This window comes from Ceratotherium simum, chromosome 26 (assembly GCF_057802395.1).
Source record: "Ceratotherium simum simum isolate JZ-2026a chromosome 26, ASM5780239v1, whole genome shotgun sequence".
Taxonomy (NCBI): Eukaryota; Metazoa; Chordata; class Mammalia; order Perissodactyla; family Rhinocerotidae; genus Ceratotherium; species Ceratotherium simum.
The window spans coordinates 23,615,860-23,630,063 of NC_141925.1; the positions used below are offsets into that span (position 1 = coordinate 23,615,860).

At 59.4% G+C, this 14,204-nt stretch overlaps 1 protein-coding gene across 7 annotated transcripts in view; it reads left to right on the top strand.

The window, feature by feature from the left end:
- Positions 1-9,353, top strand: part of KATNIP (katanin interacting protein) — a 191,521-nt gene extending 182,168 nt beyond the window's left edge. For 5 of the 7 annotated variants that reach the window (XM_087417181.1, XM_087417184.1, XM_014794590.2 and 2 more), the window contains 5 exons: positions 755-894; positions 2,826-2,927; positions 3,474-3,634; positions 3,743-3,831; positions 4,458-9,351. In XM_087417181.1, the coding sequence (XP_087273307.1) occupies positions 755-894; positions 2,826-2,927; positions 3,474-3,634; positions 3,743-3,831; positions 4,458-4,516 (551 nt within the window). In that variant the 3' untranslated portion in view covers positions 4,517-9,351. Of the gene's footprint in view, positions 1-754; positions 895-2,825; positions 2,928-3,473; positions 3,635-3,742; positions 3,832-4,457 lie in introns of all 7 variants that reach the window. The other 2 variants (XM_014794589.2, XM_014794587.2) reach the window with 2 other exon arrangements.
- The last annotated feature ends 4,851 nt before the right edge of the window (positions 9,354-14,204 follow it).

Consider the following 14,204-nt stretch of genomic DNA (forward strand, 5'->3'; position numbering starts at 1 on the left):
TCGATTTGGGGTCCCTGGGTTCCAGTTTTCTGCCTGCCGCCGGTGACACTATCCTCAGCTGAGATAAAGGATTCTTGGTGTTTTTGATGGTTCTTAGTGATTCCTGGGGTGGATAAGACTTTGTTGATTTTAACAAGAGCGCCTGCATCTGGTGTCCTCAGAGATCCTTCATCAATTCTGGGGCATAGGATGCTTCTACTCATTTCACAGATGAGGGAGCGGGCCCAGAGATGTCACAGGAGTGGCAGAGCCAGGGCTGGAGCCCAGCTCGCTGGATCCACAGCAATGCCCGTCAGTTGAGTAGCTGGGTCAGGCTCTCCTGCTCACATGCTGAGGCAGAACCCAGCTGTGACCCCGTCCCCTTGCAAAAGAAACAAGCCCTTGCAGAGTTTGCCCTGCATTCGCCAGAGCAGCAGCAACATTTTTGTCCCTGCCCCCAGCAGTCCCATGAAACTCCCCTTTTTCAGCCAGCTCTCTGCCTGGCTTCTGCCCCTCTCCTTGAAACTGGCCACCCCTCCACACACACCCCCCACCCCCCTCAGCCTCCGTGCTCTCATTTTCCCCAAAACGTCTAATTCGGCTGTCACTTCTCCGGCGGCCCAGAGCAGCAGACGGCCGCTCTGCCCGCCAGGCCCACCAGCCCCGGTGTCCCCCGAGCCGTGCCATCAGCGTCATGGAGGCTGGCGGCCGCCAGTGGCACGTGGTGCCGGCCAAGCACACTGCTTCGGGTTATGACAGCTTAGAGGCCTCTCAGATATCGCAGCCTTCCCCGACAGCGTGAACTCCCTGGAGGGCGTGTGCGGGGACGTGCGGACCCCTGACAAGCTCATCGACCAAGTGAACGACACCAGCGATGGCAGGCACATGTGGCTGGCTCCCATCCTGCCGGGCCTGGTGGGTTCTGGAGCTCCCAGCCCTGGGGTGGGCAGGGGACTTTCTGTCCCTGGTCTCAGTGCCACATCTTTCTTCCAGGCCAAGTTAAGCTTGAACAAGTCAAAATGCCCGGGGGCTGTCAGGAAGGCTCAGGCCTTCACTAATGGGGCTGGCTCTTCCAGGCCACCGTTCTTTCTCTTTGCTCCAGGCATGGTTGTTATATGGGGACACCCGGGAGATAAAGGGCCACGTGGGACTCTGAAGCCAGGAGCCCCAGTGCAGCAGGCCTGGGGGCTCGGGCATCCGTCGGTCCCTGCGGCCAGCCCTCTCTGGTTCTCTTTTCTGCCTCTGTTTCTCTGCAGTCCACCCCGTCCTCTTCCTCCCACCCCGTCCTCTCCACATTCGCTGTTTCTGCTCCTTCCTTGTGTCACAGCCAACCCTGCCCTCTCTCTGGCCTCACATCTGTCTGCTCAGCTCTTCCGGCCAACTGACTCAGTTTCCCAGATCTCGGACCCTGCAGTTGGTCCTGCTTATCTTTTTGCTCCATGGCCTGATGGCGAGCCTAGGGGCGGGCCCCACCTGGGCCTGGTCAATGGTGGTCAAGAGGGAGGAGAGGGGCCAGGAGATGGGACAGGTGGGTTTAGCACCGGCCAGCTCTCAAGACGCCTGGGGAGAGATGTGCAGCAGGGTCTGGGGCATCTGGGTGACCACTGGAGTGTCCCCTTGTCCACTCCATGTGATTGGACAGGAGGATAAGGGGGTCCATTTTCCTCTCAAAACACAGGAAGGGGCAGCATCAGCAGTTCTGTGACAGAAGTTTCCATAACCCACCCAAATTCCCCCCCACTGAGTGTCCGTCAGCCTCCCTTGAGCGGAGGCCAGCCCCTCAGCCCCCGTCCCACCACTGCAAAGGGGAAACTCGGAGCTCTATCAGCCCTCAGACCCGGGGCCGCAAACCTGTGGCCCCCTAGCCAGTCTAGCCGCTGCCATCTCAATCTTGGCCAGCCGGCGTTCATCGTCTCTTGTGGGAAGGCCGTTTGGTGCGGGGCAGATTCTCCAGCTGTCACTCTCCCAGCTAGACTCAAACATTTGTATCTGCAAGAGCCCCCTGGGCAACTGAGTTTGAGGACTGCCATCTAGACCTTTATTATTTCCATGGTACAATCAGAAGGCGGACCCTCCCCTAGCCACACCCCCTCCCCACCTTGGGGCATTGTGAGGATGACCACAGGCCGAGACCCGGGGCCTGGGGCAGAACAAAGACTGCAGCCTGTGGCCAATGCTGAACACTTAGTGCTTTATCCTGTCTTGCGAGGGGCCCCTAATATCAGAGAGTCTTTGTTGGGTGAGGGTGGGCTGTTGGAGGCTGCTGGGTCCCACTTTACCTGCTGATTCTGCCTGGGAAGCCCCCTCCCCACTCCCCAGCGAGGCTCACAGACCCGTGCTGGAGATTACCCAGCCGCTCCCTCAGGCCTGTCTGCTGCACTTTTCAGTCCTGACTGGGGAAGGACAAACAGGGGTCAGGGCTGAGCTGATTGCCGGGGGTGGTGCTCCTTGACTCTGGAGTTGGGGCCTGTCCCCTTGGCCCACGGAGCCCCAGCCTGTGTTTCTGGCCTGACCTGTGTTTCTGGCCTGACCTGGGGAAGGGAAGGACGCACCCAGTTCTCCTGGGGTATTTAAATGAGGGCCACACCAGGCCCTCCAAGAGCCAGCTCAGCGGTTTGTTGCAAACGCAGCCACACGTGACCGGACTCAAGATGGGCTTTGAGGAGCTGAAAGGCGGCGGGAACGCCACGCACCGCGGCCTGAGCAGCCCAGGCTGGCGAATCTGGGCCGGCGCTGCATTGGGGCACCCACCAGGCTCTCCCCGTGCCCACGCCCGGCACCCCTGGCCCAGCCCAGCGCCTCTGTTTCCAAACATGCCTGTTTTAATTAGTTCTTCTCTCTGACAGGTGAACCGGGTTTATGTGATTTTCGATCTGCCTACCACCGTGTCAATGATCAAACTGTGGAATTATGCGAAAACACCCCATCGAGGGGTGAAGGAGTTTGGCGTAAGTACTTATTAGCTGGGTTTTTTGAGATAATTATGCTCGTTGGTAATTAGGCCGCCGGCAATTATCATTTGTCGCAGTTTGATTTACTTCTCTCTGTTGCAACCTCAGACACAAACGCCTGGTCCTCGGATGCGGGGAAATTTGCCATCCAACTGTGAATCCAAACCTCCTCCCCCGAAAAAACAGAAAGTGGCTTTTCTTTCATCTTTTCTTCCCAAAGCATACCGATTTAGGGAGTTCTTTATGCCGGGAGGCGAGTCTGGGGTGTGGAGAGCAGAGACCGTGGGGCTGAGACCCGAGTTTGCCTCCCACCTCTGCCCCGTGTGCTGAAGGTACTTAGGCCCTTTGAGCCTCAGTGTCCTCATCTGCAGCATGGGCTAATGGCATCACCTTTCTCGTGGTGTGAAGATTGGAATCAAAACGAAGGCCCGGCTCACACAGGCGAGGCTCTGAGCAGGAACGCCCTTTGCCCGAGGTCACATGAGGTCACATGAGGGGGGTCCGTGGGCCACGCGCTGCAGCCCCTCCTTTGTGTCTGTCCAGCTGCTCGTGGATGACTTGCTTGTGTACAACGGGATCCTGGCCATGGTGGGCCACCTGGTTGGGGGCATCCTGCCCACGTGCGAGCCCACAGTGCCCTACCACACCATCCTCTTCACCGAGGACACGGACATCTGTCACCAGGAGAAACACACCACCATCAGGTGCGCCCGAGCCCGCTCACAGCCTCCCCCACCAGCCCTAACAAGGACAGATGGTGAGGACACGCCCTTGGAGCCTGATCGAATCTTCAGTCTTCTCCCTCCCCACAGGAATCAGGTGGGGGATCAGGACATGCAGATGATGAATGAAAACCAAGTCATTACCACCTCGAAAAGGAAGCAGAGTGCGGTGGACCCAGGTCAGTGTCTGTTCTCTGCCCAGAGTGTCCCCCGCTGCCTGCTCCTTCTCTGTTCAGACCAAACTCTCATCACACCTCCTCCCTCGCCCCTGTCTGCCCTCAGACACCTCTTCTCCACCCAGGAGCCTCCCTGGGGGCTGATGGGGGCAGAACCCCGGGAGCAACGTGCCGCCTTCTCCCTGCAGGCACCTTGTAGCATGATGCGGCTTCCTGAAAGGCAGGCCTTGCGGCTACAGAGGGAAAGGGCCGTTAGGAGCAGAAGTGCTATATCAAAGGGGCTGCCCTGTGCCATGGAAAGCCAGTAGAGGACACCCGAGGCGAGGGCTTCCCAGAGGAGGTGGTGTTTGGGCTGGATCCTAAAAGATGCACGGAGTTGGCCAGCAGAGGGAACAGCATGGGCAAAGGCCTAAAGGAGTGGCGTGGCAGAGCCTGCTTCAGGCAGAGGGCATGGGTCAGTGTGCCAGGAGTGCTGAGCTCAGAGGCTGCTGGGAGCTGCAGGCAGTGGCCAGGTCTCCAGGGGCCTTGGATGGCAACCCAGGCAGTTTGGATTCCACCCAGAGGGCATGGGACAGCCCTCAGGAACTGAGGCTGGCTAATGTTGATCCCTCTGTGCTCTCCCTCGACAGCCTTACGCCCCAAAACCTGCATAAGCGAGAAGGAGACGGTGAGACGGTGGCGGTGCTGACTGGCGGAGGAGGGAGAGCTGGTCCTCTCAGCCAGTGTGGGGCCCTGTCGCTGGCCCCCGCTCAGCACGCGTGTCCCCTGCCCTGTCCTCAGTGTCGGCCAGCCAGGACCCCAGGGCCTGAAAGACAGCTGCAGCCTGGAGGGGAGCCTGCTGGGGAGAAGGGGCTCAAGGGGTGGACGGCCCTAGAAAAGGCAGGAGTTATGACAGGAGGAGGAAGGGGCCGCTGCTGCAGGGTGTGGTGTGGCCTTCCCCTCCCCTGCAGCTCTGGGGCCCACTGCAGGGAGCCCAGGATGCCTGGCTTGGTGCCTCCCCTGTAAGATCCAACAGAGCAGGGCCCATGTCCACTCAGGCCTGTCATGGGATGCCGGGGCTGGGCCTGACTCGGGCCAGGACAGTGAGGTGGACCGGGGGGACCTCCTATCCAGCCTTCTCAGGGCCCAGAGAATGGCTGAGCAGGGCAGGGGGGCCCAGGCCTCAAACGCCAACACCAACACATGTGGGTGTGCCGGGCAGGCTCTGCCTTCAGAGACCCAAGCTGAGGCGCCAACAACCCTCTGCCACACACCCCGGCTTCATTTGGGGGCTAGTGGAGCAGCTGAGAGGGTGGAATTGTTCTCTGAACTCCAGAACCATCTAGCCAGGACTGCTATAACCCCTCAGTCATCCCCGTCCCACCCAGGCCCTGTTGAAAAGGAGGGATCCCCTCGGGGAGCTGGTCCTGCAGGGGCCTCTGACCTCTCGTCAGACCTGAGAGGATTGGTGAGGGCATGCATCCTGCTGAGGAAAGGCGGGGAGCTGTCCCCCCACCACCCAGATGCCCTCTGGACACACCGCAGGGGAGGCAGAGGCCCAGTGCCACAACCCACCCTCGGGCCCCAGAGGCCCCCTCCCTCCCCCTTGAGCTGTGTTGGAGGGCGATGGCTGCTCCCTTGTTACCTGATGGCGGCTTTTCTTGCTCACTTTCTTCCTCTCTGGCCGTGCCCCGTGCCCTGGGAGTCAGGCAGTGAGGTTCTTGTCTGGGCCCCCCCACCTCCACCCCCTTCCAGCAGCTTGCCAGCAAGTTGGAAATGTGCCTCGCACCCCCAGCTGAGTGAAGACCAGAGCGCATCTATTTCCATCGATGTAACAAGCTCGGATCAGGGACCTAATTGGTTTCCCAGTGGTGGGTAATTTCTCGTTCCCGATATTAATCCGTTGTTTTCCTGGCGCCCAGCCCGGCCCGCCGTGGTACTGTACTCGAAGTACGTTCCTATGCAACCGAGAGCCCCAGCAAACACTTGATGAGCTTTGCAGCTTCAGCCAGAGCAGCTATGCAAATGCGCTTTTCATTTGGAGCCCTGGGCTGATGTGGAGATAAGGCATTGTTGCTCCGGAGATCCATCGTTTCTGTGGCTTCCAAGCCTCCGGCTTCTCTGCCCATCTCCCAGATGTGGGGAGCGCCGCGGGCCTCCGGGCTCTCAGGAGAGCTGACGCCTGGGGGAGCCGGGGGCTGATCAAACCAGCTCTTAGGGCCCAAAACCGGTGCCACTGCTTTAAAGGGAGCCCAGCCCTCCTTTCCTGCCCGAGCTCGGGCACAGGTCAGGCTTGTCAGGAGATTGCACGAACACCACACACTCGCTCCAGAATCTCAGTTGATGTTCATAATAATTGTGTGTACCATGCAATTTAGGAGGGAAGAAAGGCTCCACAGGCATTAACTCTAAAATAAATTTCTATTTTTTTCTCTTGAGAAGTCAGTGAAGGATGTTATTAAGAATATAGTCTGATGCACTGGATCTGGGGTCAGACAGATGGAGCACATACTGCCTCCAAGAACTGAGTCAGTCTGCTAGAGGCCGGCTGAGTGACACGGGACAAGTCCCCTCTCTGAGCTCCCCTTTCCCCGCTTGCAAATGAGGTCATAATCGTAAAACGGTTAATAGAAGCCCTTACATATACAGTGGTTATTACGTGCCTGACTCGAACTCATTTAATCCACATAACACCCTAAGGAGTAGGCACTATTATTATCATCTTCATTGTACAGATAGGGGAACTGAGGTACAGAGAGGTTGAGTATTTTGCCTAAGACACAGCTTTGGAAGCTACTAGTCAATACACAAATTCTGAGATAACTGCAGGAGAGCTGAGGTGGGGTGCAACCCCTTGGGTCTTCCTTCAGCGTGTGTGCATCCTGGAAGCTGACACCCAGAGGCCTGGCTCCTGGCCTCGTCCTGTGGTTCCCTACCCCGCTGCTTCCTTCCAGGGTGAGTGTTGGCAGCTCTTGGCGGCTGGATAAAGCAGCCCTCAGTGAGAAGGAGATTCAGTTGAAGGGGATCTGAACCGCAGCTCAGGCGCCAGCAGTGGCCTTGGTGCTGGGTAAGAGGGCCCTTTGGGTAATCCTGCCTCCCTCCCTGTACCAGGGACTGGGGAGAGTCCGTCTGTCCAGCCGGCCTGTGGGGAAAAGGGCAGGGCCTCTGGCAGCCCACCCTGCCGCCTGCCTCCCTCTGAGTTCCTGCGAATGCAGGGGCCCTGCTCTGTCCGCCTCCCTGGGGTTGCCCGTGGTTTATCTCTGGGCCAGGCCCGGAGACCCTTGAGGGCAGGCGGGCCCGTTCAGCGGTCCGTCTGTGGGTCTAGAGGACAGGCGGGGCATCCCTGCTTCTCAGCCTCTTATTCAGGGCCAGGCAAGTGACATCAGGGAGCAAGCTGACCCGCAAGGACCTGGTCAACAGGGCACACAGGCTTTCCTTGGGCGCAGCTGCAGCTCAGTGCCAGCGGTCTGGCAAAGTCCATGATTTTCAAGAGAAGCCAGAAAGCCAGGTGTTTTATTTATTTTTAATATGAAATCTAACTTTTAAATGTTGGCTCAGCTTAAAGAATCAGACACCCAGTGAGCCAAACCAAGCCTGTCTGCAGGCAGCCTCCGGCCGGTTACAAGTCCTGGGAACCGACCCTCTGCCCCAGCTGCCACCCGCCTTAGCAGGACAGCAGCCCCCTCCCGTGCTGCCGCCCCAAAGCTGCAGTCCCCAACCTGTGGCTTCATGCATGTACCAGGGCTGGTTCCTCCCAGCCCTCTTTGCCTCTTCTGGGAGGAAGAAGGAGGGAGGGGATCATTCCTGGACCCTCAGCTCCCATCCCTCAGCCCCCCATGGGCAGAAAGGCAGGGGTCAGTCGGGTGACCTTGGCATGCTGGAGGTGGCAGGCCCCAGCCTCAGCCTTGGTGGGACAGCAGAGGCCTCCTCTCCCTCCACACCCTGCTTCCCATCCCCTCCATCCCCCAGCCCACCCCATAAGCACCGAGGTGTAAATTAGCCCAAAGCTGCAGCTGTCAGGGCCCCGGGGCTTGACGGCGCCCAGGTGTGGGTGACTGGGAATGACTCTTGGCCACAGCGGACAAGAGGGTTCAGGAAGAGCAGGCACGGGCTCCCAGAGGAGTCTCCCCATCAGGCCTCCGTCCCCTTGGGGACCTGCGCTCTGTCCAGCAGCGGGGGACCTGCCTCTATTGGTTCAGGGTGGGTGGTTTGGCTCCAGACACCTCGGCACTGGCACCACAACCTTGAAGGGCCCCAGCGGTTCCCCAGCTCCTGCCAGGGCCGGTTCTGCAGCCAGACAGGTGGCAGGTGCCCCAGGCCAAGGCACATTTGCCGAGACGCCCTGAGTCCCTCCCCAGGCCTCAGCTCCCACCCCACCTGGGCTGAGTGACACAGCAGGTCACAATATGGTAGCTCAGGCCACTCAGGTTTGGCTGCCTGTGCTGATCTGGACAACTCCCTGCTTCTCCCAAAAATTGGAAGATCTGGCAGCTCGGGGCCCATGTTACTCGAAGGCCTGGGGCCCGGGCAGGTGCTCCTCAGATCCCGGTCCCCACAGCCCCTCCGTCTCACGCTTGCATCACCATCACAGGCCCACAGCCATCGGAGTTTGCACCCCTGAGATCGAGGCGGGTAATGGGCGTGCAGGAGCAGGAGGGGACAGGGTGACAGTGCTGTGGGGCCTGGGGGTGGGGAATCAGGTCCCACCCGCCCATTGTGCGGAGGGCTCTCCCGGGGCCCTGGGACTCGAGCCTCTGGCGTCCAGTCAGGCAACAGGCAGGCAATTGGCTTCTGTCCAATAGGTCGTGTGTCCCTACGTGCCCATGGGGATGCCTGGATGTACAGGCATGTCCCTAGACCCCTGTGTGACGTGTGGCATGCATGACACCACTTCCAGGCTCCCAGCCTCTGGGAAACTGCTCCACTCACAGCCCTTGTGGAGGGGGCAGCCTTCATCAGTCATATTTTGTGATAAAAACAACAAAAACACTAACACCAATACACACTAAGCCCTCGCCCCGCACTGGAGGCTCTGTGGGTTTCATCACTGAAGGTGCGTGTCCTAGACTCTGAGCCCAGACACCACGGGGACCCTTTCCCCAGCACGTTGGTGATGAGGAGCAACGGCCCTGGGGCCAGCCGGCCAGGTTCAAGTCCAGGCTCCACTGCTCCCAGCTGTGCGGCCTGGACTAGTGACTTTACACCCTGTGCTCCCCCGGCTTCCTCTCCAGGCGGCAGGGATGCTCTGGGATGGAGACATCCTCGCTGTTCCCCATCACCCTCGTGTTACAGGTGTGCAAACTGAGGCTCTCCCCATGAGAGAGGGACCTGGGGCTGAGATGTGACTCCAGGCTGCCCGGCTCCAGAGCACCGGCTCCACACCAGAGCTACACGGTACCACCTTCCACCCGGACTCCGGAATTTCAGGGGCACTCTCCCAGCCCCAGCTGGGTGCTCCGAGAAGGCAGGGGCCTTAGAGCAGCTGAGCCCAGGCTGGGCGGAGACTGACGTCCCTCCTCGGCCAACACTTGCCCCTGCTCCGCTGATTCACCCCATCCCCTGCCTCCTCTCCCTAGCCCACCCGCCCGCACCCCCCACCCCTGCCCACACAGGCTCACCCTGGAAGTTCCCTCCTGCCACGGAGCTTGTCCCATGCAGAGGCCCCTTCCCGCTCCCCCTGGAATCCCAAGGTCCTCCATCCTAGCCATCGTGGCAGCTGCCCACTCCCCTGCCAAGCCTCCGGCCATCAGCCCAGCCACTGGCCTCCCCGAAGGCAGAGGCTCAGACGGTATTGGTCCAGGATGAAATGCGGCCCCAGAAGCAATTACTAGGGTAGCGTGAGCTGGGCCTCCCTGGAGACGAGGTGGAGGTCCCACGCCATGATTTCCTGTCTGTCGCTGCAGTAAATCCCCACGCAGAGGAGGTTGGCTCTTCGTCATGACTGATGGTCCCTGCTGGGCTGCGTCTGTCCTCAGTCCCATGGCAGGGCCGTCCACTGGCACGGTGATCCATCTGTCACTGCCCCACAGCCCCTGGGTGACGGGCAGAGTGGGGCTGAGCTCCAGCCCCCCAGCTGTGTGCTCTCGAGGTTTGGGGACACGAGCTTGTCTGCCTCATTCACTCAGAGGACACCCTTCCCTGATGTCCACCAAGGCCCCGTGTGGCCCGCAGTGTCCCTGGCCGGACAGCACCAAAGCCCAAAGAGGAGCCTCAGGGAAAGGCCAGCCAGTGCGGCAACCCCTCCCTTGCTCCCTCCCCGCTTGACAAGCCACACTGGAGCCGCTCCTCTCCAGCCCTGGTGCCAGCGCAGCCCAGGCCCCCGCAATCTCCCTCCAGGACCCGCTACAGCCCCCTCTCTGGTCTCCCTGCCTCTGCCCTGCACCCTGTGTCCCAGGCCTTCCCCACACACAGCCAGGATGATCTTCCCCAATGCAGAGCTGATCGTGTCTGCCTCTTAGAACCCTCCTGTCAACAGCTCCCTGTGGCCTTCAAGGGGAAGCCCAAACTCCTTGTTGTAACTCACAAGGCCCCACACACTCTGACCCCTGTCCACTGCTCAGCAGCAGACCTCGTGCCCTTGCCCCGAGCTCCAAGCTCTGTCCTGTCATAGGGCTGCACGCAACCACACGGTATTCCTCTCCACGCCAGGGCCTTTGCACATGCTGTGACTTCTGCCCACACTTCCTCGCTGCCTCCTCTTCATCCTTCAGTCCCTGCTGCGATGGCCCTCATCCCTCCCGGGTAAGTCAGGTTTTTTCCTCAGCTCGCCTACATAGCACTTCTCACAGGCTGATGCGATACTTTCATCGCTAGGATTATCTGAGCCATCCCTGTCTCTGCGCTGGAATACACACTCCCTGAGGGCGAAGCTGGTGTGTCTGACCCACCGTGGCAGTCTCGGGGGGTGGCTCAGAGCCAGGCACACAGAAGCGCCTAGCAAATCGTTCTTGGATGCCGATGCCTCCGGCCCGGCGCAGGTCCGCGGTGGTCTCGGGATTTGAATCAACTCCGCAGCCCCAGGGGCTTTCCTCCGTCCCCACTTCGTCCCAAGCAAGGGGTCCGGCCCCGGCAGCCGCAGCTCTTCCCAGGGATGAGCCTCCCCCAGCTGGCTTCTCCTCAAGCCTGGCTGCCCGACGGACACCATGAATCAAGGTGACGTTTCCATTACCCACAGGAGACGCGCAGACACGTGCAGGGCTGTTGTGTGTCCCGGGCCAGCACGTGCACAGGCGAGCGTGGCGGGGCCGGCGGGAGCACGCAGGCGTGGCTGAGTGCCGGGCACGCGGTCAGCACACGTGCACACGCGGGCGCCAACTCAGCTGTGCGCTGTCCACACGAGGGCAGGTGGATACAGGCACGCTGGGCGCAGGTGCCCGGCAGCGAGGCTGTGGGGAACTCCTCGGGGCTGTGGGTCAGGCCAGCGTGCGGGCCCAAGACCGAAAGCCCGCCCCCAAAGCCACAGCCATTCCAACCGTCAGTGCAGGGGAGGGAGCTGGGACAGCCAACTGCAGGGGCAGGAGGAGCGGCCTTTGCTTCCCCACCTAGGCCTCTCTGTGTTCCCCCAGGCACCCCTGCCTGCAAACCAGGTGGTCCTCCCTCCTCCCAGACTTGGGCAGACAGCGGCGTTTGCTCCCCGCATGAAGACAACCCTCCCAGTAATTCTCAGTAGTGACCCATTGGGATCACTCACCCGGCCTGCCTGGAAGTGCTTCCTTTTTTCTGACCAGCAGCCTTCCTGCTGCAGGCTCCGCGAGACTGAAAGACAGCTAGTTCTCAGCCCCTGTTGGGGAGGTGCCCAGGAGGAGACAGGAGGAGACAGGAAGCCTCTTACCTCCTTCCCTTCCCCTCCTGGCCTGTGCAGGGGGTAAGAATGGCCCATGTTTGAGCCGTCCACATACCATAATCACATACCAGTTGCGTGACTATTTATTTAATATTTTTCTTTAAGTCGACTCTTTCTTTCTACTTAAATGCCTACTTTGGTTTCATCCTAAGCAACGATGTCCATGAAATCATGGCACTCATGTATACATTTTTTTCCTAATACACATTTACATAAACACAACTATTAAAATAGATTAAAATTTTGCCCGTGTGTCAGCTGAAATCATCTCCTGGACCTCTGTGGTCCTCTTGCCAACTTCAGAAGGACCCGGGTGAGAATAAAGAGATGCCCGGTGCCCCAGGCGGGATTCCTGCTGGATACGTCCCTGCCTGGCCCCACATCTGTGTGGTTTCTTCCCGCCCAGGAGCCAAAGCCCGAACTCCTCGCCCTGACATTCAAGGCCTTGGTAACTAGGTCCCCATCTCTCTCCCAGACCTGTCTCCCGCCCCACACAGTAGGTCACAATATTTACTGAATGAATGGGAAATGGATTAATGAATCACTCACTCGATTGATCAATGCATGAATGAATGAATGAGCACGCACCTCCACCCGGGTGTCCCCCGGGCACCTGAGACTCAAGACCTCTGGCCCTGCCCCACCCAAGCCTACAGCCAGAGAGTCACAGCCAACTCCCCCCCGACACATCGGTCCACCCTCGCCCGCTGACTCTCCCTCATGAGCAGCTCCCGAGTCTGCTCTCATTGTCCTGCCCCGGGGCCCTTTGCTGACCCAGACCACCTCTTCTCTCCCTTCGAGTGTGGTAAAGATGAGGAAGGGGGCCATGCCGCCCACTCTCTTCTCTGCCCACCTGCCTAGAAAGTACAGCTGGGGGCTTCCCCTCTGCCACTGGCCCAGGGACCAAGTCTAGGCATCTCAAGGAGGCTTCAAGTCCCTCTGGCCTGGCTCCCCCACCCTCCCAGCCTGGTTTCCCACCACCCTCCTCTCCACTCCTGCCATCTGGACTATTTCAAAGTTCTTATAATGTCCCCAACCTTCCTCTCCCTCTACACTCTTGCCTGCCTGACATCTAGATGACCTTCATGTCTTGGCTTAAATGTCATTTTCCCAAAGGAGCCTTCCCTGACCACCACTACCCCCACCCGGCAGGCCTCTGGGCTCCCCCAGCCCCCGACTTCCCCTCACTGAGGAAGAGCAAACACCAACAAGCATTTACTATGTGCCAGGCTCCGTTCTAAGTGTTTCACGTACATTAGCTCATTTAACCCTCAGACGAGCTGTAAGAGGTAGGTATGATGATTATCCCCATGTGCCCATGGGGACGAGGCACAGAGAGGTCAGGTAACTTGCCCAAGGTCTCAACTGGAGGAGCTGGAATCTGAAGGCAGGCTGCCTGGCCCCGGCACCGGGCACCACAGCACTTCACACGCTCTACCATACACTGCACTATATACACACACTGCACTGTAATCGTCTGTCCAGTTGCTGGCCCTGCCCATCTGTGAGCTCTGTGAGCAGAGGCACCCTCTCTGGATAGTTCAGTATCCTAGCTCAAGTGCCTACCACAGCGCTTGGCACATAGTAGGGGCACAATGATATATCATTGCAGAGATGGAAACAGATGTGGTTGATAATGAGGATGGGTGATGCATGAAAGAATGATGGATGGAGGGATGGATGGAGGGATGGATGGAGGGAAGAATGGATGATGGAGGGAGGGATGGATGGATGGATGGACGGATGGACGGACGGATGGAGGGATGAATGGATGGATGGAGGGATGGAGGGATGGATGGACGGATGGATGGACGGATGGAGGGATGAATAGATGGATGGAGGGATGGATGATGGAGGATGGATGATGGATGAATGATGGATGGATGATGGATTTATGGAAGAGTGAAGAACATTCTCTACTTGAGGGAAAGCTCTAGAAATCCTTCTGGGAAGGGATGAGGCCTCTTGGAGTCAGGAGTCCTGGTTCAAACCCCAATTCTGCCATTTGCTGGCTCTGTGATCTTGGGCAAGTCACATCACCTCTGTGACCCTAAGTTCCCTCGTCTGCATAATAGGAATCTGAGCCCTAGGGGTTGATGTAAAGGTGGCTCTAGACAGAGAGTAAGGGTCCCCGTGGGGGTCAGGGTGGCTTAGGGCCTGGGTTTGAGGGCTTGTCTCTTGCCCACCTCACAGGTCCCTCCTGCCTGGCCCCCACCCTGCCCACCCTCTGGAACCCAAGGCAGCCTGGCCGCCTAGCCCCATCCTGACCCCGCGCCCCAGGCCCAGCCTCGGCTCTAGGCTCCCTCCCTCGCACACCCTCATCCGGCCCTGACTGACCCGGCACCCTCAGGGCTGTCTCACCTTCAGGCTCCTTGAGGACCAGATCAGGTGGTGCCAGAGGGGACGGCCACAGCCCAGACAGCAACTGGCCTCCACACACAGCAAGAAACCAGGTTCCACAAGCATTTATTGAGCCCCTGCTGTGTGCCTGCTGTGGGACCCCCGTGGTGCCAGCGCCCCTGCCCCTCCTTCAGGAAGCCCCCCACCCGCCCCT